The sequence below is a fragment of the Anopheles stephensi genome, chromosome 3 (genome assembly GCF_013141755.1).
Source record: "Anopheles stephensi strain Indian chromosome 3, UCI_ANSTEP_V1.0, whole genome shotgun sequence".
Classification (NCBI taxonomy): Eukaryota; Metazoa; Arthropoda; class Insecta; order Diptera; family Culicidae; genus Anopheles; species Anopheles stephensi.
The window spans coordinates 81328450-81349445 of record NC_050203.1 but is presented as its reverse complement, the minus strand read 5'-3'; the positions used below and the strand labels follow the sequence as shown (position 1 = coordinate 81349445).

The 20996-nt window shown below is 51.7% G+C and overlaps 4 protein-coding genes across 5 annotated transcripts; 1 reads left to right on the top strand and 3 right to left on the bottom strand.

The window, feature by feature from the left end:
* Positions 1–182: 182 nt before the first annotated feature.
* Positions 183–8270, top strand: LOC118510911 (THO complex subunit 2). Of its 2 annotated transcripts, none has more exons than XM_036053313.1 (13): positions 183–331; positions 767–932; positions 1002–1255; positions 1336–1720; positions 1805–2701; positions 2789–3523; positions 3598–4191; positions 4270–4900; positions 4969–5394; positions 5469–5624; positions 5934–5974; positions 7072–7218; positions 7303–8270. In XM_036053313.1, the coding sequence occupies exons 1-13, from the start codon at positions 279–281 to the stop codon at positions 7660–7662; spliced, it is 4845 nt and encodes a 1614-aa protein (XP_035909206.1). In that variant the 5' UTR covers positions 183–278; the 3' UTR covers positions 7663–8270. The 2 variants fall into 2 exon arrangements, with proteins under 2 accessions (XP_035909206.1, XP_035909205.1); XM_036053312.1 differs by having other exon boundaries at positions 7300–8270.
* Positions 8271–9322: 1052 nt separating this feature from the next.
* LOC118513212 (G-protein coupled receptor 143-like) lies at positions 9323–13382 on the bottom strand. The gene is made up of 5 exons (XM_036058726.1): positions 12366–13382; positions 11166–11587; positions 10760–11087; positions 10580–10690; positions 9323–10516 (listed from the first exon to the last, which is right to left on the bottom strand). The coding sequence occupies exons 1-5, from the start codon at positions 12513–12515 to the stop codon at positions 10361–10363; spliced, it is 1167 nt and encodes a 388-aa protein (XP_035914619.1). The 5' UTR covers positions 12516–13382; the 3' UTR covers positions 9323–10360.
* Positions 13383–13630: 248 nt separating this feature from the next.
* Positions 13631–16064, bottom strand: LOC118513213 (UPF0764 protein C16orf89 homolog). Its single transcript, XM_036058727.1, has 5 exons — positions 15690–16064; positions 15202–15342; positions 14931–15122; positions 14225–14387; positions 13631–14127 (listed from the first exon to the last, which is right to left on the bottom strand). The coding sequence occupies exons 1-5, from the start codon at positions 15895–15897 to the stop codon at positions 13740–13742; spliced, it is 1092 nt and encodes a 363-aa protein (XP_035914620.1). The 5' UTR covers positions 15898–16064; the 3' UTR covers positions 13631–13739.
* Positions 16065–16520: 456 nt separating this feature from the next.
* Positions 16521–20988, bottom strand: LOC118513205 (ATP-dependent DNA/RNA helicase DHX36-like). Its single transcript, XM_036058704.1, has 5 exons — positions 20662–20988; positions 17836–20591; positions 17627–17776; positions 17188–17316; positions 16521–17114 (listed from the first exon to the last, which is right to left on the bottom strand). The coding sequence occupies exons 1-5, from the start codon at positions 20716–20718 to the stop codon at positions 17030–17032; spliced, it is 3177 nt and encodes a 1058-aa protein (XP_035914597.1). The 5' UTR covers positions 20719–20988; the 3' UTR covers positions 16521–17029.
* Between the last annotated feature and the right edge of the window lie 8 nt (positions 20989–20996).

The following is a 20996-nucleotide window of genomic DNA, read 5'->3' as shown; positions in this document are numbered from 1 at the left end:
TTCTCTTAGACAAAAAAAAGAACAGAACAATTATTAGTCCCCACAAGCATTATAATGTTTCAACGGTATTTTGAAATTCTTCTCCCGAATCGGTTATTTTCGAACGTGAGCTCGAATGTTTGTGCCGCCGTTGACAGCTTCGTTTGCGTTTACAACCACCCTGATCGAGCGCTTGACAATCGACGCCATTTTCCAATTTGCCATTTTTATAAACAAAGTGCTTGCGGACGGATGCCGTGCTGCCGAGTCGTCCGTGTTATTTCACTCCACTGACGAACATGTTCAACGCCGATGTCTGGAAATTGTGGGAAAGAAGCGGAAAATCCGAGTTGTAAATATCCTTCCATGGTTCCGGACGGGCACTTGCCGGCTGCACATCTCTGCGTCTGTTGCGTGCGTCGTGTTTGGTGGAACCGTGCCATTGCAAAAAAAAAGTCTCTTCCTCTGCTCCCCCATCCCACCCCCTCATCGGTCCATTAGCGAGCGCCATGTGAAAACGTCAAAGTGATGAAATTCGCTTACGTGAGGCCAATCGAACCCGTAATTTACCACCGGGTGTGCCGATGTGCTGAATTTCCGGTGTTTGCCGGTGGACGGAAGCGGAATGCAAACCATCCGACCGAACGAGCGCGGGATTGCGTCGTGCCGATGCGGCTGCCTCCATCCTCTCTCCATTCGCTTATCCACCCATTCACTAACACAGTGCGTATGCTCAATGTTCTTGGTCGTTTGTTTATCTTCCTTCCCGGACGGACGCACACGCCAGCTTGAAGCAATGCAAGGCACTTCTGAAGGACGATCAGCAGAGCCCACTGTTTGGGAAGAACGAGCGCAAGAATGGCATCTCCCGGGCGATCTACGAGCTCATCTCGCGGGGCATACACGGCCAGCTGAAGAAGGATAGTGTGCTGCAGATGCTCGGGGAGCTTGTGGTAAGTGCTTGCGGTGGTCACAAACCGCACGGCCAGTCGCTCATCCGCTCATCGGCTGTTGCATTGTAGAGTCTCCACAATGACGTGCCCTCCATACTGCTGGATGTGTTCGGGATCTTCGACGCGGAAACTGCCGGCACCGGTGGCGACGCTCCGCCGAGCGAGGAGCGTTCCATGTTTTGCTACATCGTGAAGGAAACGGAACGGTTTCTGTCGGAAAAGCTGCTTAAGGAACGGCTGGAGATCGACACGCTGCAGGACGTGGGCACAATCAAGAATCGTAGTTTCTACACACGATTTATCAAAGTGAAAACAAAGCTCTAGTAAGACCCGGTGGCAAGAGTAAATGTTTGTGATGCGATTCTTAACCTATTTTCCTTTCTCGCTCCCCACACACCCACAGTTACAAGCAGCGTCGGTTTAATCTGTTCCGCGAGGAAAGCGAAGGCTATGCGAAACTCATCACGGAACTGAACCAGGAGTTCAATCAGGACACGATGACGGTACAGAGCGTGCTGGAAATTATCAAATCACTAATCGGCTGCTTCAATCTCGACCCGAACCGGGTGCTGGACATTATACTGGAATCGTTCGAAGCGCGCCCGGAGCAGGATCGAATTTTCATCCCGTTGCTGCAGGCCTACATCAACGATGGAAACATTATTTGCGAAGTGCTCGGGTACAAGTACCGCTACTTTGCGGATGTCCAGACGCCGGGTTCATTGTTCAAGGTGACCGCCCTGCTGCTGCAGCACCGTGTGATTATGCTGGACGATATATATGCGTGGGTAGGTAGTCCAAGCTCACCGAACTCTGTGGCTGAGAAAAAATCGCAAGCTGTAATGTGTCTGTTTTACTGTCCACCCCCCCAGTTAAATCCACCGGACAAAACAATCGTAGCGGACTGGGAAGCGGAAATGACGCAGGCGAAAGAGTACGTCCGGAAGCTTAACATTATCCTCACCAACAAGGACAAGGAACCGGAGCAGGAGCCCGAGTTCGAAACGGCACCGGAGAAGTACGCGCTCAACCAGAAGTGGGGTCTGTGCGAAGCGATGCTAATGATCGGTGACTGGAGCACGGCCCAGCAGCTGATCCGCAAGCTGCCGGACCAGTCGGTCATGGTGCACGAACCGATCGCGCTAGCACTGTGCCGACTGCTGCACATGATCATTGAACCGGTGTACAGGCTAAAGTGTGCCCTGCCGGCCAATATCAAGGGCCGTGCCATTTCGACGTACGGCGTGCTAAACAAGCTCGCGCCACCCCCCGTTACAACGCTGACCAAGCTTCGTCTGCATGCATTCCCCATGTTTACCGCCCTCGGGCCATCGTTGCACTACGATTCGGTGCTGCTGTACAAGTTGCTGCGCCTGATGCGCGTCATTCTGACCGACATGAACGTGGATCCGCTGAACCCGCCGGCCCCGGGCAGTACGTTGACCGAGCACGAGCAGCTTTACTACGACATTCTGACGCTGCTGGACGCTGCCGTGCTGCCGGCGCTGGCGTACATGGATTGCAATTGCTGTGTGGCGGAAGAGATCTGGTCCATCGTGAAGCTGTACCCGTACCAGTACCGGTACAGCTTGTACGCGCGCTGGAAGAACGATACCTTTCAGCTGCAGCCCCAGCTGATTCACCGACGCGGGACGGCTCAAAAGCAAATCAAAGCGCTCATGAAACGGGTCAGCAAGGAGAACAGCAAACCGGTGGGCAGGCTGATCGGAAAGCTTAGCCACTGTTCGCCCGGATTCCTGTTTGAATACGTGAGTAAAATTGCCCGGTGTGGCCTGCTTTTGTTTTCCCCACCTTATTCAAACTCTTCAAATCTCCCGCTGTTCCCGTGACGACAGATTCTGCTGCAGATACAGATCTACGACAATCTGATCGCACCGGTGGTCGATTCGCTCAAGTATCTCACCTCACTGTCGTACGACGTGCTCGGCTACTGTTTGATCGAAGCGCTCGAGCAGGTCGATCGGAATCCGATGCAAAACGACGGCACGAGCATCTCGCTGTGGCTGCAAAGTTTGGCCAACTTTTGCGGTGCCATCTACAAGAAGTACAACATCGAGCTGAGCGGGCTGCTGCAGTACGTCGCGAACCAGCTCAAATCGCACAAAAGTCTCGACCTGCTCATCCTGAAGGAGGTGGTGCAGAAGATGGCCGGCATCGAGGCGGCGGAAGAGATGACGAACGAGCAGCTGCAGGCGATGTGCGGTGGCGAGCTGCTGCGCGGTGAGGCTGGCTACTTCAGCCAGGTGCGCAACACGAAAAAGTCTTCACAGCGGCTGAAGGAGGCGCTGGCCAGCAACGATCTGGCGGTGGCGTTGTGCTTGCTGATAGCGCAGCAGAAACACTGCGTTATCTATCGCGAGACGGCCCAGAGCCATTTGAAGCTGGTGGGCAAGCTGTACGATCAGTGCCAGGATACGTTGGTACAGTTCGGGACGTTCCTTGGGTCGACGTACTCGGTGGAGGAGTACGTCGAGCGGCTGCCGACCATCCACAACATGCTGCAGAAGTACCACATACACTCGGATGTGGCATTCTTCCTGGCCCGTCCAATGTTTTCCCACGCAATCAATGTAAGGCGGCCCGGGGTAGCGGCGTGGCGGGTGGCGATTCCATTTTATTCAATTCCCTTTCCTTACTTTTGTAGCAAAAGTACGACCAGTTGCGTAAAGCGGAACCGAACGGGAAGAAGCTGTCCACCTCGCAGAAGATGGCCAAATACCTCGAAGCAACGGCGCAGGTCATGAACCCGGTCATCGAATCGGTTCGACCGCTGCATCCACCGAAGATCTGGGAGGACATCAGCCCCCAGTTTCTGGTCAGCTTTTGGTCGCTGTCGATGTACGATCTGCAGGTGCCGATGGAGAGCTATCAGCGCGAGATCAGCAAGCTCAAGCAGCTTTCGCTGGCGGTCATGGAGTCGAAGGAGCAGAACGCGTCCAAAAACAAGAAGGAGCAGGAGCGGTACGTTGCGCTGATGGACAAGCTGCAGGACGAGCGGAAGAAGCAGCAGGAGCACGTCGACAAAATAATGCACCGGTTGGCGAGCGAGAAGGACTACTGGTTCCTGTCCCGGTCGGCGAAATCGGCCAAAAACGAAACCATCACCCAGTTCCTGCAGCTGTGTCTGTTCCCGCGCTGCACGTTCACCGCGCTGGATGCGATCTACTGTGCCAAGTTCGTGCACACCATCCACAATCTGAAAACGGCCAACTTTTCCACCCTGCTCTGTTACGATCGGGTACGTAAGGCGGGCCTGAGGGGGAGAATCTCGAAACCAGCGAATCATTTCCGACTGTTTGTAATCTTCCTCCGATAGATATTCTGCGACATTACGTACTCGGTCACGTCCTGCACGGAGAACGAGGCGACCCGGTACGGCCGGTTCCTGTGCGCGATGCTGGAAACGGTGATGCGTTGGCACTCGGATGAGGCCACCTTCAACAAGGAGTGCGCCAACTACCCGGGCTTTGTGACCAAGTTCCGCGTCAGCAACCAGTACTCGGAGGCGATCGACCATGTCAACTACGAAAACTATCGGCACGTGTGCCACAAGTGGCACTACAAAATCACCAAAGCGATGGTGTTCTGTCTCGACTCGAAGGATTACATGCAGATCCGCAACTCGCTCATCATACTGATGCGCATCCTGCCCCACTTCCCGGTGCTGACGAAGCTGTCGCAGATACTCGAGAAGAAGGTGGAGAAGGTGCGCGAGGAGGAGAAGAACCAGCGGCAGGATCTGTTCGTGCTCGCGTCCAGCTACATCGGCCAGCTGAAAGCGAAGGCGGGCCAGATGATGCTGGAATCCGATTTCCATCAGGTGCCGGAGAAGACGTTTAAGGCGGCCACGGCGACCGCAACCGCAGCAACCACCACCGCAGCCGATCAGCAGCAGCAGCAGCAGCAGCAGAGTACGAAATCATCCGTCAATGGAAATGACGTTAAAGGTGAGAAAGGTCCTTCTGCGCTTTTGTCGAATGGTAAAATGCTAATTAGTTTTTGCTTTTGCTGTTAGGTGGACAGAGCAGTACAAGGCAGGCGGGCACTGGAAGCAGCAATTCCGGCACATCGAACGGTACAATCGCTAGCGCACCGGGCGGAAACTCAATCTCTTCCTCATCCTCTAGCTCAGTAGGTGCAACGGCGAACGGTAGCATCGGTGGCGGCGGCGGCGGCAGCGATCATCATCGCGCTGTCGACGCGGCCAAGAAGGAACCATCATCGTCCACGGCGTCATCCGGTGCGCGGGAAAGCGTTGGAGGATCGTCTTCGTCCACCCGCGAACCTTCCGTCTCGATGGCGCGCGAAAAGTCTTCGAAAGAGATCAAGCGCGAGGAGCGCGCCAGAGAGAAGGAGCGGGAGCGCGAGGAAGCGGCCGCCGCTGTGGCGGCACTTGCAACGGATCGTAAGCGGGAAAAGGAGAAGCGACGGGACAAACGAGGTAAGGGCGGAGAGGGATTGTGTGTGTGTGTGAGCAAGAAAGTAGATAACAGTTGGATTGGTTTGTTTCCAAAGATCATTACAACCACGAGCGTGAATCGAGAACCAGCGAGAGAGACCTAGCGCCACGGGATCGCAGCGAGCGGGATTTAAGCTCGGTGTCCAACTCGAGCAATGAGCAGCAGCACAGCAGTACGCGACGCAGCCAGGATCCGCCCGAACATGATAGAGGTGAGTCGGCATGGCATCATGTGCGGACGGGTGTTGGAGAAAATGGCGAGCTGAAAGTCATGTCTCTGATACATGCCATCTCCTACGTCTCCTTTGTCCATGAGAAAGATCAAGATCGGTTCTCAGATCTCGGATCCAGCATCTCACGGATTTCAGATCTCGTATCCCGGATCGCTCAGATCCCATTAGATATTCCCCCCACAGAAGAGCTAGAATGGCTAGAAAAGTTCTTCTACCTTCTCCAATCTACCGAGATTTGCATTGAGCTAATCGCTACATCTTAACCCTCTCACCATTTACCTCTTCCAGAGATGAAGCGCCGCAAGCTGGAAGGCTCTAGCTCCTCGAAGGTTAGTATACTGGAGGTGTCGAACGGTCGGTATAACGGCAGCGGTCTCGAACTCGCAAACTCGAAAGGTGCAACCCAGGAATGGCAAGGACGTCTAGCGCGAGCAACTAGCTACACACACTCACACACTTACCGCCCCCGAGATACAGAATAGAACAGTGGATGAGTGGGTTTGTGCGGGACGTTTGCTTTCGACGCCCAGTTAGAGGAGACGGGGCAGGCTAATCCCCAAACTCTAGACGTCAGACGTTTTTGCTACACCAAGCCGCCCCCCCCCTGGTTAGAGTGGGGGGAAAGTTGGTTCCATTTTGAACGGCCACTTTGAGATGCAGAAGCGAAGCTCGGTGCTGCTGCTGAAAGTTCTTCTACCAAGTCTTCCTTCCCTTCGCGAATGGATTGTGTGGAGCGAGAGCCAAATGTTTTGAAGGGTTTTGCATGAAGTGTCCCCACACCATCGAGCCGCGCGGTACACATACACAACTGATGGAGGACTGAAGGGCCAGTGTGTGTTCTTCAACCTAACCGGCAGGATGGAAACTACGGCACAAGAGAGCTTGATCACGGTAACAAGTAAGACCAGTTAACGACACTAGCATTACCCATCACGTGTGTGTGCCTGTGTGCCTGTGTGTGTGTGATGATGTCAAGGGTAGCAAAAAGAAGTGCAAAATGTAATGTAGTACAGAAGGTCCGGTCCACCGAGGAGGGAGGTATGTATACGGGAGCGTGCCAAAACGTGTTGACAAATTTGCAATTCATTCTTTAACCGTTTCCCCTTTTTCGTGTGCGTGTGTGCTACCAACTGTAGGAGGGCTAAATTAGGGCGGGTCGCAATCCTTTTAGCTTTTAAGTTCGAACATGTTGGTATGGGGAAACCGGTAACTCTGCTAATGTCGCACTCTTGTCCTACTCCTACTGTGTGACCTGGGACGGCAGGACGAACAGTATTAATACTACTGCAGACAAACCTGTTGCTACTGATCGGTTGCGAACGAGACAAAACCCCCTTTCACAATAATCCGACTAGTGACGGAAAACAGCACCAAGAGCATTCATTGTAATTGTCCCATTTTCTTATACCGGTTCAAAATCGCACAGAGCAAGCACGACGATGGTATCGGCAGCTCCGGCCAGCAGCTACTGTCCGAGTCGAAAAAGGAGCGCAGCAGCAAAACGAAGGAAAAGCGCGACAAGACTGACGAGGAGAAGGAACTCCGCAAGGAGCGCAAGCTGGGCCGCAAACGGGTATGCCGACCTGCCGCCAACGCGTCGCCCGTCGTCCTCTACCTCATCTTCATCGTCATTCTTCCCTCTGCTCTTCTTCAGCAGGAACGCAATCCGGAAGACGCGCTCCTAACGGACAAACGGTTGCGCCGGGAGGAGGAAAAGGCGAGCAAGCTGCTCGCCCACCAGAACGGTGACAATGACGGGGATCTGCCGCTGATGTCCGTGTCGTCGTCGTCGTCGCACCGGGACAAGCACCATCATTACCATCTGCGGGAATCGTCGCCCTCGTACTACCCGAGCAGCAGTAGCGGTGGTGGTGGTGGCGGTGGTGGCGGGAGTGGTGGTGGTGGTAGCGGTGGCAGTGTGTTGCGGGATCACCGTGAACGATCGCACGACCGTGGTTTGGATCGGGGCGAGAAGCAGTACTTTACGAAGACTTCCCGCACACGTTCGGGCTACTAGAACGGGGGGGAGCATTGATGTGTGTTGTAAAAAGAAGCGAGAGGGAAAGAGCAGAACAGTACAGACAAAGATCACAAAGTTGGAGGGGAATGAAATGATTTTAAATAAAAAAACAAAACAGCCTTCGTTACGGATCACTTTACACAGGTTCTGAATTTAGAGTTTGATTTGGCACGCGAGCTCTACACCTGGTTGGGACTTGGTGAGGTTAGGTAAAGTTGTATTAAATGGAGTCCTGTCGTGTAATTAAGCATTCGATTGTATGCACTAGTAGCTAGCGGAAGACTGGATCCTCAGAGATCCAACAGCAAACCAACTCAGCGTATTTTAATTGATCTTAACTGTGTTTGTGCCGCCGTGAAGATCACCCGAACTCGGCCGGTGCTCAGGGAAGAAATCTTTGTAAAGTTCAATTTTACCTCTTGAGTTGAGTGTGCGTGAGAGAGAAGAAAAGAAAGAGAGCCAGAAGTAATTGAATTCGCTATACACTACACAAACGGCACGGAAGGAGCTAGCGATATTGTATATTTTAAGCTAGACACACGATGTAATGAAGGTAGAGCAACTACTATAATAAAACGATAAACATTCTAGAGTTTAAAGACCAAGTTCTACTGGTGTTTTACAGCTTCACTCCTACCATCTCTTCATTGATTTTAAAGCCGCATATGACAGCATAGCCAGGGTAAAACTGTACGACGCCATGAGCTGTTTTGGAATTCCGGCCAAGCTTACCAGGCTTGTACGAATGACAATGGCCAACATCACATGCCAGGTGAAGGTGGTTGGAAAACTCCAGGATAAACTTCGGGGACCATCTTCTGTAAGTCAATCCAGATCCTGGCATACGCTGATGATATAGACATCATGGGTTTGAGGCTCTCCTATGTAGCAGAAGCTTATCAAAGGATCGAGCGTGCGGCACAGAACCTCGGGTTGGAGATTAACGAGGCGAAAACCAAAATGATGGTGACAGCGGCCCTGCTAACAAACACTGATTTACGCAGGGGTGATGTACAGATAGGTGACCGCACCTTCGAAGTCGTCCAAAACTTCACCTACCTGGGGTCAAAAGTCAGCACCGACAACAACACTGATATTGAGTTACGCGCAAGGGCTGGCTGGCCGCCAACCGGTCATACTACAGCCTGAGGAAACTTCTCCACTCTAAATACCTGTCGCGACGGACGAAGCTGAGACTGTACAGAACTTTTATAGTCCCAGTACTCACATACGCCTCTGAGGCATGGACTCTGTCCAAAACTGACGAAGCCCTCTTAGCCGCGTTCGAGAAGAAGATGCTCAGAAGGATTTTAGGCTCCGGTATGTGTGGAAGGACAATGGAGGAGCCGCTACAATGACGAGCTGTACGAGCTGTACGATGATCTTACCATCGTGCAGGGAATTAGACTCGCCAGGCTCCGGTGGGCTGGTAGCGTCATGAGAATGACACCGGACGACCCAGCCCGTAAAGTCCTTTTAGGCCGTCCACACGAACAGAGGAGGCGTGGTCCGCCCAAATTGAGATGGAGTGATGGCGTTGATGCGTTCGCCAGTGGTAGACGACGGCGCTAAACCGTGAGCGGTATCGAGGATTGTAGCAGCAGGCCAAGACCGCGAAGCGGTTGTAGCGCCCGATAAGTAAGTAAGTCTATTGGTGTTTTTTTTGTGTCCTTTCCATAGCCTTTATTTGGTATCTTTACAGTGAATTAAACGTGATGTTCAAGTGTTTCCTAGATTCCAATAGTTCCAATATCTAGGAGCCCTAGATCCCAAGGTCCCAAGATGGCAATACCTCGGATCCCGATCCGTCTCATCTAGGATCCGGAATCTTGGGAGCCGGGAATCTCCGATGATCTCAACTTCTTGGGATTCGCGATCCGGAATCTTGGAATCTCGGGATCTCGATATCCGGAATGTTGTGAGCAGGGAGAATCTCCGAATCTCGGATTTCAAGATCCTGAAAAAATCATCCCATGTTCTTGGGATTCGCGATCCGGAATCTCGGGCTCTTGTCCTTAGCCTTAATTTCGTATCTTTACAGTGACTTAAGTGTTGTGTTTCAAGTGTTCTTGGGTCAAGTGTTTCTTAGAGATTCCAATAGCTCCAAGATCCAGAAGTCCTAGATCCCGGATCCTAAGATCCCATGATGACAAGATCTCGGATCCCGATCCGTCTCACCTAGGATCTAGGATCCGGAATTTTGGGAGCCCGGAATCCCGGATCTCAATATCCTGAAAAAATCATCCCATGTTCTTGGGATTCGTTATCCGGAATCTCGGGCTCTTGTCCTTAGCCTTAATTTCGTATCTTTACAGTGACTTAAGTGTTGTTCAAGTGTGCAGCTTAAGTAAACCCACCGACAGTTTACTTACTTGAGCTAATGACCTTAATGACGTCCACAGTGTTCGGTTCAACCGAAACCTTCCATCTAAAATAGTTCCTTAAGATAAAACATCCCGAAGTCTCCGAAAAAGGAGTCCCCTTCGGAGTTATTATTCCTATCCTTAGCGATCGCAGGAGGTATCTCTTGGGATTCTAGCGTAAGCAGTCCACCCCGCAGTAACCATCTCCGCCAAAGTAGATGCATGAACCCACGGTTCCCCTCGAACGTTCCATAGTACATCAGATTTGTCCTCGGGGTGGTGGTGGTGGTGTTGTGCCCGAACCGCCGGCACATTAAGTAACACATCCGACGTCACACTAGCGAGCAGGAGTTAATGCTTCGCGTCGGTTTCGGGATCAGCTCGACCGAGGGTTGGTTTAGGTGGAGGGTAGAGGCGGACGGTGATTCCGTCTTTGCCTGCAGCAGTGGCGTTCCTTCGGTGCAGACCATTGAGGTTCGGTTGCGGCGCTGTAGGAAGAGAGCGTCTTGTTAGTGAAGAATCCAACAGCTCCTTCGTAGCACTGTACTTACTCTGAGCTCTGCACTAGAGTCGGAACTCGCCTGCCGTCGAAATCGCCACCGGCAGTTCCACTTCTGGTAGACGAGAGAGTTAAAGAACGCTTGCAGCGGATTCGTGATGGCCTAGGGAAGGGTAAAAGGCATATTGGATCAGAAGTTCACAAACGATTCCATCCCCAAAACGTTACGCACCATTATGTACCACACGGTGATGACCATCGAGAAGGGCAGATTGTACCACATCGTCCACAGCACGATACCGTTCACCAGGTTCGGCAGCCAGCAGACGTAAAATACGAGATTGATGAGGGAAAACTTGAGCTTAAACTTCGCCATCAGGTCCCGCTCGGTGTTGGACATCTGGCTGAAGCGTGCCACCAGCTGCCGGTCGACTTCCCGCGCTGCCTGGTAGTAGAGGACGGGGTTGGCGACCATCACCGCTATCATCGGCCCGTAAGTCATCACGTAGTTGGGCAGGATGCGCATGTAGGCCGTCGTCATGTCGTGGACGTTGTGGCAGCTGTGCGAAGAGGAAGTTAGTGACCTCCAGTTAGTGAGTCCAGTCATCCAACAAGAAGTCAGGATCGGCAACACTTACTCCGCATCTGGCACGTACAGCACCGTCAACCCCACACCAGTCAGTACCGCCGATATGCTCCACACGTAGTAGTGATAGGTTCGCAGTGCGTACCGTGCCCCGCTGAGCTGCCGCCGCACGTTGATCGCATAGCAGAGTGTCCAGAGCCAGGTGCACATGTAGAAGTACTGTATCCAGGCGGACGAAACGGCACAGAAGATGACGTTCGTCGTATCGTCCACATCGCTGTCCGGCGGGAGGACATCCTTGATGTACTTCCAGAGAGCGGACCGCAGGAAAACACCCAACGAAGCGCACAGGTCCGCTACCGCCAGCCAGACAATGATCTGTCGGCCGAGGTTCTGGTTCGAAAGGGTCAGCTCACCGCCGCGCCTTCGCCGAACGGCATGATGTGTGGGCCCATCCTCGTGTCGGATCCAAATCTACGGACGGGGGGAATGGAGGCATGGAGTGATCATTAACCTGATCCGCTCGGGATCATCGTGTTTAATTGGGAGAAATGTCTCGCCGGTCTTGATTATGTCAGAAGCAGAAGCATGTACACAAAAAACTGCCATAACCTAGGTCAGACTGGGTTCCCCCCCTCGTTAACCGCTGCTGGGGAGGCCACATTCCGAAAAGGAAGTTTGTTTTTTGTTTATTTAATTTCCACTTCGTCGGACAGTCTGAAAAGGCCGCTGATAACACTGACGCGCGAGGGCATGAGCTGATGATGGTACAGGAAATGCGCCTGAGTTAAAATCGATTCGAGTGTTAGGCTGATAAGAGATTAGAAGTTTGGAAGCTAATTTCACTACTGCTAAGCGAGTAAAGATGGCGGTCTCTGATTGCCAGGCACGATCTTCATACAATGTTGGAATCTCTCGGGTGAATCACTTCGGGCATTTGGGCGGCACTTTTTAAACTCTGATAAGACGCAAGATAAACACCAACAATCATCTCCAGACCATCATCTCGTGATGCAAGAAGACGATCTCTCCCTTCAAGATAAAGCTAGAGGAAGCGAATGACCTCGCGCAGGTTTCGTTCAAACTGGCAACACACCGTTTCTTATTAACAACGTCAAAACTACCTTCCCCAATGTCTCTTTATGTATATCCGGCCGACACGAGCCACGACCAGTGAAACGAAACCCCGAAATGGGAAAACTGCACTTCAGGAGCTTCACCGGACGGTGGCTTCCATCGCCCGACGGCTTACCTGATAGATCGCACCGGCTATGCCGAACACGGACGATATCAAACACACCACAATGTACCCGTCCGTATCGAACTCCGCCATCAGCTTGATGGCGGGCGGTGATCGTATCCGGTTGTGGCAGCAGAACGTCTGTATCGTTGGGTCTGCCATCGTTGCGGATCGGTCCGGTCGGACGAACTAAACCCCCACCGAAACAGCTCTGCCGGCGACGACGATGCCGCTTCAACCAACACTGCTCGATTCCGTGTCGCTAGTGCCGGTTGCAAGCGTGGTGGACATTTTCCGTGGTGTCTCTCGCACACTGGTGCGTGTGATGATGATTGGTGAAGCTGGTGCTGCTGCTGGCATCGGTTATCACTTTTTCGGAACACAGTCCCACCAGCTTACTCATGGGACGATGATGATGCTATTGATGAGATGAGGGGCAGCACACACAAAAAAAACCCCTTAATCCACTCCACCAAGTTCCAGTGCAATAAAAAATTGAATTGTGTTTTTGTTTGCTTTCGTCCAGTCCAGTTTAGAGGCTTTATCAATCTCTCGCTACTGTACTGGTCCACGACTATCGCCACGAAATGCACGAGTTCCGATGGTGATAGCGTTGGAGATGGTTGAGAAGAGTTAATCTAGCTTGAATGGAGCAGCGCATCGGTGGCCGTTGACATCGTACGGATGACCACACGAGACTCCGGAAGTCGCGTCCAGCGACGTGAGACGCCTGGAACTCCTAGGTATTACTTCACGTGTCTTATATCACTTTGATTGCGAGCCTGTATGCACTCTTCTGACTGATCCAGTTGACTGTTTTCTTTCTTCAGGGAGGACCCCATTCTCATCACCCCGTTCCCGTGACACTGGACATATCTACGATCGAAACCCCCGTTGCCGCTAAGTGAGGTTTAAATTTAAATCACTGATAAGACGCTTATAAGACGCTGGCAAGATAAGTGTACGAAAGGGATCGGCTAGACACAGACTGACGGACACACAGTTGCTCCCAGCTCGAGGTGAAACGAGTGACTAAAGCCAGAACGGTTATGTTTTCTGTCCCCACACAGTACATACAGCGCATGGCCTGCGATGAAGAAGCCCCGCAACGGTTTGGGCCCGGTTTGTTCGATTGCGGACTACCGTGGTTCAACGGATCGGAAGAAGTTCCCGAGCGGGACTTGCATTTTGTGGCTTTAATGCTTCATGCGGCTCAGGTTACGATTAACTTGGCTGCGGTTTATTAATCACAGGAGTGAATAGTGGATGACGATTCGTCTGATTCGGATAAACATGTTTATTCATTCATAGATACACAGACACATGTACGGCTCGATGTTGGGCTAGATTAGTGCGCGTATAGATAGACTCGGGTCCTCACCGTCCTCACTGTCCCACCAGCTGAAACCTTGCAAACAGTCCCAACAGTGCCGCTCCCACACCGGTCATGTGTGTGGAACAGTGTGCGGTTAGCGCATTAGGTCCGCCGGCACCATCGCCCCCGTCCGCGTAGTACTTGAAGCATCCCTCACCATTCTGCCAGCTGACGATGGCCGCCAACCAGCCGGGATTGGTAAAGTCCGGTGCATCGCTGAACGCGCACAGAAACACCTGCTCCATGAACAGATCGCGAAACAGGTCCGGATAGTCGAAGCCGGCAATCAGTTCCGATTCGCGCAGTATCTGCTCGCACAGGGTCCGTTGTCCGTTCGCGACGAAGCTACGATCCACATTCGCGAACCGCTGCCGACCGAGCACGATGTAGAAGAGCAATCTGGAACGGCACAGTGATAAGGCAAGTGGGGAAGTGTGTTAATACCCCCCGTCGAGGGCGGGTCAGGAACTTGGTCGGCGCTAACCCGCTTACTTACTTGTGCGTGAGATGGTAACCGTAGGACCGTTTGCGTAGTGACATCGCGGCACTACACTCACGGCTAAGGATGAGTCGGCGAGCGGTTGGTCCAGCTTTGGGATTGGCCGTGGTGTTGAACTCATTTTCCGACTCGTTCACCAGGAGCTCCGATAAACATTCGTCTTCCGGGATGGGATGGAATATAAAGAGAAAGTTGAGGCTTCAGAAGGACTGCGATGGGGCGTAGAAATTGCAAGTTCCCTGGAGTCTCTGGAGACGCGAGACTTTGCCTAGATTATGTTGGATAATAAAAATCGCTGGACGGGAATCCATTTGGATGGCGAGATTCCTTACCAAACGAGGCACCTTGGACGGCTGGAATCGGTAGACAAGGCCTCAAGGACATCGACAACTCCGTAAAGGCAAGCCTACTTGGATGACAGGCGTCCTCAGCACAAACATCGATGTGACGCTCACCTCATAAAATTCACGCCTGCTTTGATTCAAAACCGTATGATAGAATAATGGGATATTCATTCTACCGGTGATTTTGAATCGAGCAGGCTTAGTTTTAAAGAGGGAAAGAGTTCCTGTGTTCCAAGTTCGTGCCAAGGGTGAAAATTTCTTTGTAGATGAGACTCTGAGGCGTTCTTGAGATAATCTCCATGTTCGCCTTATGAGGACTGTCCAACTTTTACCTGGACACATCTGGACCTGGACCTTACCTGACTGCAGCTCACTCGGACCTCCGGCATCAATCGCTTCCAGGTAGGTCTCCATCATCGCTTGCGGATCATTCATCATCAGTTCACTTCGACGCCGTCTGCTTCGTCTATTTCGCATCTGATCCGGGATTGCCACCATCTTACCATCTCCTTCAGACTGCCAGAACTCGGAATCTATCAACAATTTAGATACTGGACAAACGGAAAACCCCCAAAAAAAAACTTGAAGAATTCCTTATCAAAATGGAGTATGTTTCCCATGCCCACTTACCGACAGCATTAGCACCGCTCGGGAAGCTAAAGATACTCTCGATACGGCTTTCCACAAAATCACATTTCTTTGCCAACGATTCCACAAACTGGCGCTGCGGCTCCTGGAGCGCTTGCTGCTTCAGGATGGTCCTCAGTTGTGCTTCGAACGGAAATGATATGATAGGTCATTGAGAGCAATGGAAAAGGAAAACAATTTAAATTAAAGAAACAAATGCTTCAGTAAGCAGCGTGTCCGTGTGCCCCCGAGCGGTGTTTTCCAGTTCTCGGGGGCGCATCACGGATGCAATTTAATTAGCGTCAAATGGAATGGAAAAGGCACCGAGATTATGTGAGCTTACGGACACGGACCGAAAATGCCCGCAGTCATTCGAGTGTGTTTTTCATCGCACCACAGTTTTCCTTTGCACGCAACTGTAACGCACGGCGTGATTTAAATCTTGCGGAAAAATGGTGGACTTTTTGTGGAGAAGCTGCTGCTGCACTAACCGTTGGCGATCGCTATCCCTAGCAGTAAATCGGTGGTAAGATCCTCATAGCTGGCCACACACACGTTCACCAAACGGTCCAACCGAACTAGCAGTGCATCCGGTGCAAGTTCACGTGCCATTTCCGGCTTCCAGGACGGTTGTGCCGGTGTTGGGCTGGCAAGAACTGTCCCACCGAACGTGAGCAGTATGAGTAAGCGAAGCACCATTTTAAGCACTGCTTTCTTGACAACACTATTTCCTTCAAACTTGAACCTGATGTCCTGTCGGCGAGCTCAACCGGCCGACCGTAGCACAAGACGACAGACGACGGAATGCCAGTCAGCATTCGCTACCAACGGTTCTTGTCCCATTTTCCGAGGGAAGAACTTTCCCTGCCGAACGGCGAGAAGCTGTGGCACAAATCAAAACCAAGAGCATGCGTACGCAGCACAAGAAGTGGCATTCGCGGTAGCATCGCATTGCATCGCACACGCACGTGAGCGGTGGTGTGTGTGTGTGGAGAGAGAGAGTGGCGCGCGTGGAGGGAAATAAAAATTTATTTCCCGGATTAGCTTAAATCCACCCGGCTAATAGGAAAGCAATCGACCGGCGGTTGCTGTAGTGGGCTTCTGCTTTGGCTAGCTGGCGGGCGATGATGCTTAGTTTTCATTTTCACTTCCCAGTCCAGACCGTACCCCGAATCCCCTCCATATAGTGACACCCGGAAATGGGTGAATAGGATTTCGAATCGCGCCACTCGCAATCTCGGAGGATCTCGAAGAAAAGGAAATTAATTCCTCCCATCAATGGGAATCGGTTGTGATATCTTTCTGAATGAAAGCCGGCATTCTGACGTCATGTCCCGGAGGTGAGTGGCTTGTTTATTCTCTCTCCTTCTCGGAATCAGTATGTAAGTATGTAATGTTTATTTAAGGTAAAATGAAAACAAAATTAAAAAAAAACACTCAATTAACAAAAGTGGTTTGCACGGGAGGGGCTTTTTCCGCATGGTGATAAATAAATTTAAATAAAAGAAAAGGACAGACAAAACTAGAACGAAACAAATGAGTCTAGACTGGAGCGCGCGCTGTGTGCGATGGCGGAAGTGAAGTCCATGAGCCCGACCGCAACTAATCCGCATGGAGATTGCCTCCCACCGCTCCGCTTTTTTAAAGCCTCAATAGCCTCAACTATTCGGCGGGAAACCCGTGCCAACAAAAATTGGGGGGAACTCACTTTAATTGTCCGGATGGTGTTCGTAATCCAGCAGCAGGATTCTGCCGTCACGGTCTTTTGCGGCAAGTACACAAGAGCAGTTTTTGGGGAGGATTTCTCGCTGCCAATCTGCGTCCTTAGCGTCTAGCCGGTGTTTTGTTCCTCCGCATCGTCATCATCGAAACCATCCTCGAACTTGCAGTCGATTGTGATCAGCTTAATGATAGATCTGGAAGAGCGAAATGAACGGGCAAAAATGGCTTTAAAGGGGTTTAAATGGAATACATTTGGAAGATGCGGACCTTAACAGTTCGCCTTCGCGAGAGTTCCAATCGACCGGTGATGGGCTGCAGATTTGCTTCTGCAGAAACAGATTGAAGCCTGTCCGCAGATCCTGAATGAGGTCGTACGTTTCTTTATCACACTTGAGGCTGTAGGGTGGATAAAAGAAAGGGAATATAAATGGCACCTTTTCGTAAGACTTCTGTCCATCACATCAAGTTCTTCAACTAGGAACACCCGTCTGAATCCTATTTGGAGTTTCTGTCGGAAACTCCTGACTTCGTGGGATATGGCTACATCCTGAGATGTTAATTCGGCTAGAGCGAACTGACAAGAGTCCAAGAGAGTGGTATGTCATCATCATCATCATCAGCTAAAGGCAGGATGACCAGAAGTATGTCTTCCACACGCAGTTCTCCAAGAGAGTCCTACCGTGTTGCACTTTCCACAGACTCTTACCAGTAATGGCCAGCGATGGAGATCATTTGACGTCCGTCTATCGTTTCCACGTGATTGTCCCCGAAGAACAGCAACGGGAACGGGTTCACAACCGTCGTGTCGAAGATGGTGAGCGATTTGAGCTTCTGCATGTCATAATAAACGACGAAACTGAAGCAGAAAAGAAGGATTTATAGAAAGCTGCTTCCTCATCACGCGAATCCGCTTACTTCGAATGAAAAACGCTTCTGCTGCCATTAACCGAACCGGGATGAATCTCTGCCCGGCCCTGCTGCTCCACGCTGAGAATCGCCCGACCGTCCGCACTGTTCCTCGACCGGATCACCTTCCGCACGAACGCCACGTTCGGATACAGACCCGCACCAACGATCGCACGCAGCAGCTCCATATTGTGCGAGTGCAGATTGTCCTGCCTGGATTGCGGTTGCAAACCGGCCATAAACTTTGTGTGGTACAGATACTCACAGAACTGTCCCTTCATGTTGGTAAGCTGCTGGAGGGTAGCATTGTTCAGGAAATTCTTCCCACAAAATCCACCCTTGTTCGACTGCTTGCGCCACTCGGCAATTACGTTCGCGAGCATGATGTGATCGCTTGCCGAATCCTCGGCGAAATTGCGCTTTATCCGATCGACTTCCTTCTCCTTTCCGAGCGGTTTGTAGAACGCGTTCTTGAACGTCAGGCTGGCCGCGATCGATGTGATCGGATCGATGCAGCTAAAGATGCTTGCCAGCAGGATCATTTTCCCCGTGCGCGGATCCATCGGTAGCCGGGCAAGGTGGAACCCGAGCGGCGTAAGCTTCTCATCGTTATCGAGCGCATTAAGTCCGTTGAGCAGTTTCAACGATTTATCGATGATCTCTTCGGCCGGTTTATCGAGCAAGTGTTCCATAAACGCACGCGCATCGCCCAGTTGAAGGATTTTTATCTGCAAAATCACTTCGTCCAGCGCGACGCGGATGATTTCCGGTGGGACATTCTCCAGCAGCGAACGCCTACGGGCACGGCTGTACAGGTGGTAGCAGAGGCCGGCCTGCACGCGCCCAGCGCGTCCCTTGCGTTGAATTTCGTTCGACGTTGAGATCCATTCGTCGCGCAACACCGACACACCATTTTCGTACATGTTTAGCTTGTGACGACCCGCATTGATCACGTACACAATATCGTTGATCGTGATGGACGTTTCGGCGATGTTGGTTGAGAGGATGATTTTACGCACATCGTCGGGCGGACGTTCGAATACGACCGTTTGATCTCTCGTAGGTAGCTTCGAGTGTAACGGATACACTACGAGCCTGGCCTGGGAAAGATGCGGATGCTCCCGGATCATCCGGTTTACGTCCGATATTTGTGCCAGGCTGGGCAGAAACACCAGAATCGCTCCGGGCGGTTTCGAGCAGGTGATGTAGTACAGCAGCTCCACAATCAGCTCGTTCTGGTTGGTTTCGCTGGCCGGATTTTGAAGCGCACGCAGAACCGGTGCTGAATAGCGACCGCGAATCTCTTCGCAGTACGGTTCGATCATGTCGTAGAACGGTCCTTCACGTCGCTGCGGTTTATTATGTCTGCTGGTTCCCTTCTGGGCCTTCGATGCAAATTTATCTTCAAACGTGTGAAACTTTAGCTCCGCCAGGATATCCTCCAGGTAGTACTCGCGTACCGGGTAGGTTATCCCTTGGATTTCAACCATCGGACAGTTGTCGAAGTACTGGGAAAATGTTTCCGCTGTCAGCGTCGCACTCATCAGGATTACGCGCAAATCTTTCCGGTACGGAAGCACCATACGTATGATGGCCAGCAGTAGATCGGTGATGACGTCACGTTCGTGAATTTCGTCCAGCACCAGATGGGTGTACCGACGCAGCAATGGGTCCGATTGCATCAACGTCAGCACGATGCCGGTGGTACAAAACAGGATACTGCCACCGTCTCTATTCGGAGGCACCGATTCCAACCTTATCTGATAGCCAACCGAGCGACCAAGCGCTTCGTTCCGTTCGTCCGCTACACGCCGCGCGAGCGTTATGGCCGATATCCGACGTGGCTGGGTGCAAAGTATCTTGCAGCGTGATTCACGCCCACACGCCTTAGCTTCCTCCAGGATGTACTGAGGCACTTGGGTTGTCTTTCCGGAGCCCGTTTCACCCTTAATCAGTATCACCTGATGCCGTTCGATCATGTCAAGCACGGCTGTGCGGTGAGCGTATGCCGGTAAAGTTTTACGAAACGCCCCCAGCGGTGTCCGCTTGTAGTCGATGTCCGTATCCAACTCGTCATCCAGCAGCATCGCTTTATATGCGTCCTCGTCCACCGGTGCCTCCCGAACCATCTTCGCACTCTCCTCCCGCAGTGTTTCCTGTAGCGTTTTACTGATAACCCGCAAGTACTCGTTCTTAAACACCGACCGGATGTTTTCGTTCTCGATAAACTCCCGGTAAATGTCACTCTGCTCGAACCCTCGGTTTATCTGCAGATGGTTCCGTATCTCCTCTATCTGCCAGCGAGGTAGTGTAATGTCCACCGCGTCCCGTTTTTCACGCTGCTTCGATTTAGCCGTTTGACGATCACGGTAAAAGAGGCCTAACTCACGACCACGCAATCCGGGCGGTGGTGCTTCCGCTTGCTCTTCTAGCCTTATGTCCCGCTGGTCCTGATAGCGACGGAAGCGGTTCGAGCTGCCTGGTTCGTTCGCTTCGTATCTGGACCGTTCCTGATCTTTGCGGCGTTGCAAGCCTTTGTGGCGCTCGCTGCGCCATTGTCCATCGTGACCGGCGGCCGTGTCGGAGTCTTGCTTGTTCCGGCGGGCCTTATTCCGGTAGTACATACCCAGCTCGCGGCCTTTTAGGTGCGAGGGAGGTTTCTGCTGTGAATTTCGATCCATATTTTGGGTTTCCCTATCGTCCGTGTTGCTAGTTCCTGCTGTGTCGTTTACGTTGAACGACGCACTACCATCCGATGAAGCTTCCTGGAAAGGAAAGAAGGCTTTCAGTACGGGCTAATGCAACGAGGCACAACAAATGAAGGGTTTTCCTCACCTTCCATAGGCGAAATTTGCGAAGTTTCTCTTCAAGGGATTCCTCCGAATCAGACATTACAAGAAGGTGAAAGGTTTAAAAAGAAATTACCACTCTTTTCGGCGCCCTACTTGCAAATTTTGCCGGGTTTTCAGCGAGGTTTGTTTTGATTGTGTGCTACCCAGCGACAGTTGGTGTCGAATCATGCTCTGCCCTAGCAGCAATTGTCATTTTAGCAATGCAAATGGAGCTTTCAAGGAATTAATAAAAGTGTTTTGTAATCGAAGTAAATTTAGTATCAATAAAACGCGTAATTGTATTTTTGAACACAATTTCCTCCAACATTTTCTTATATC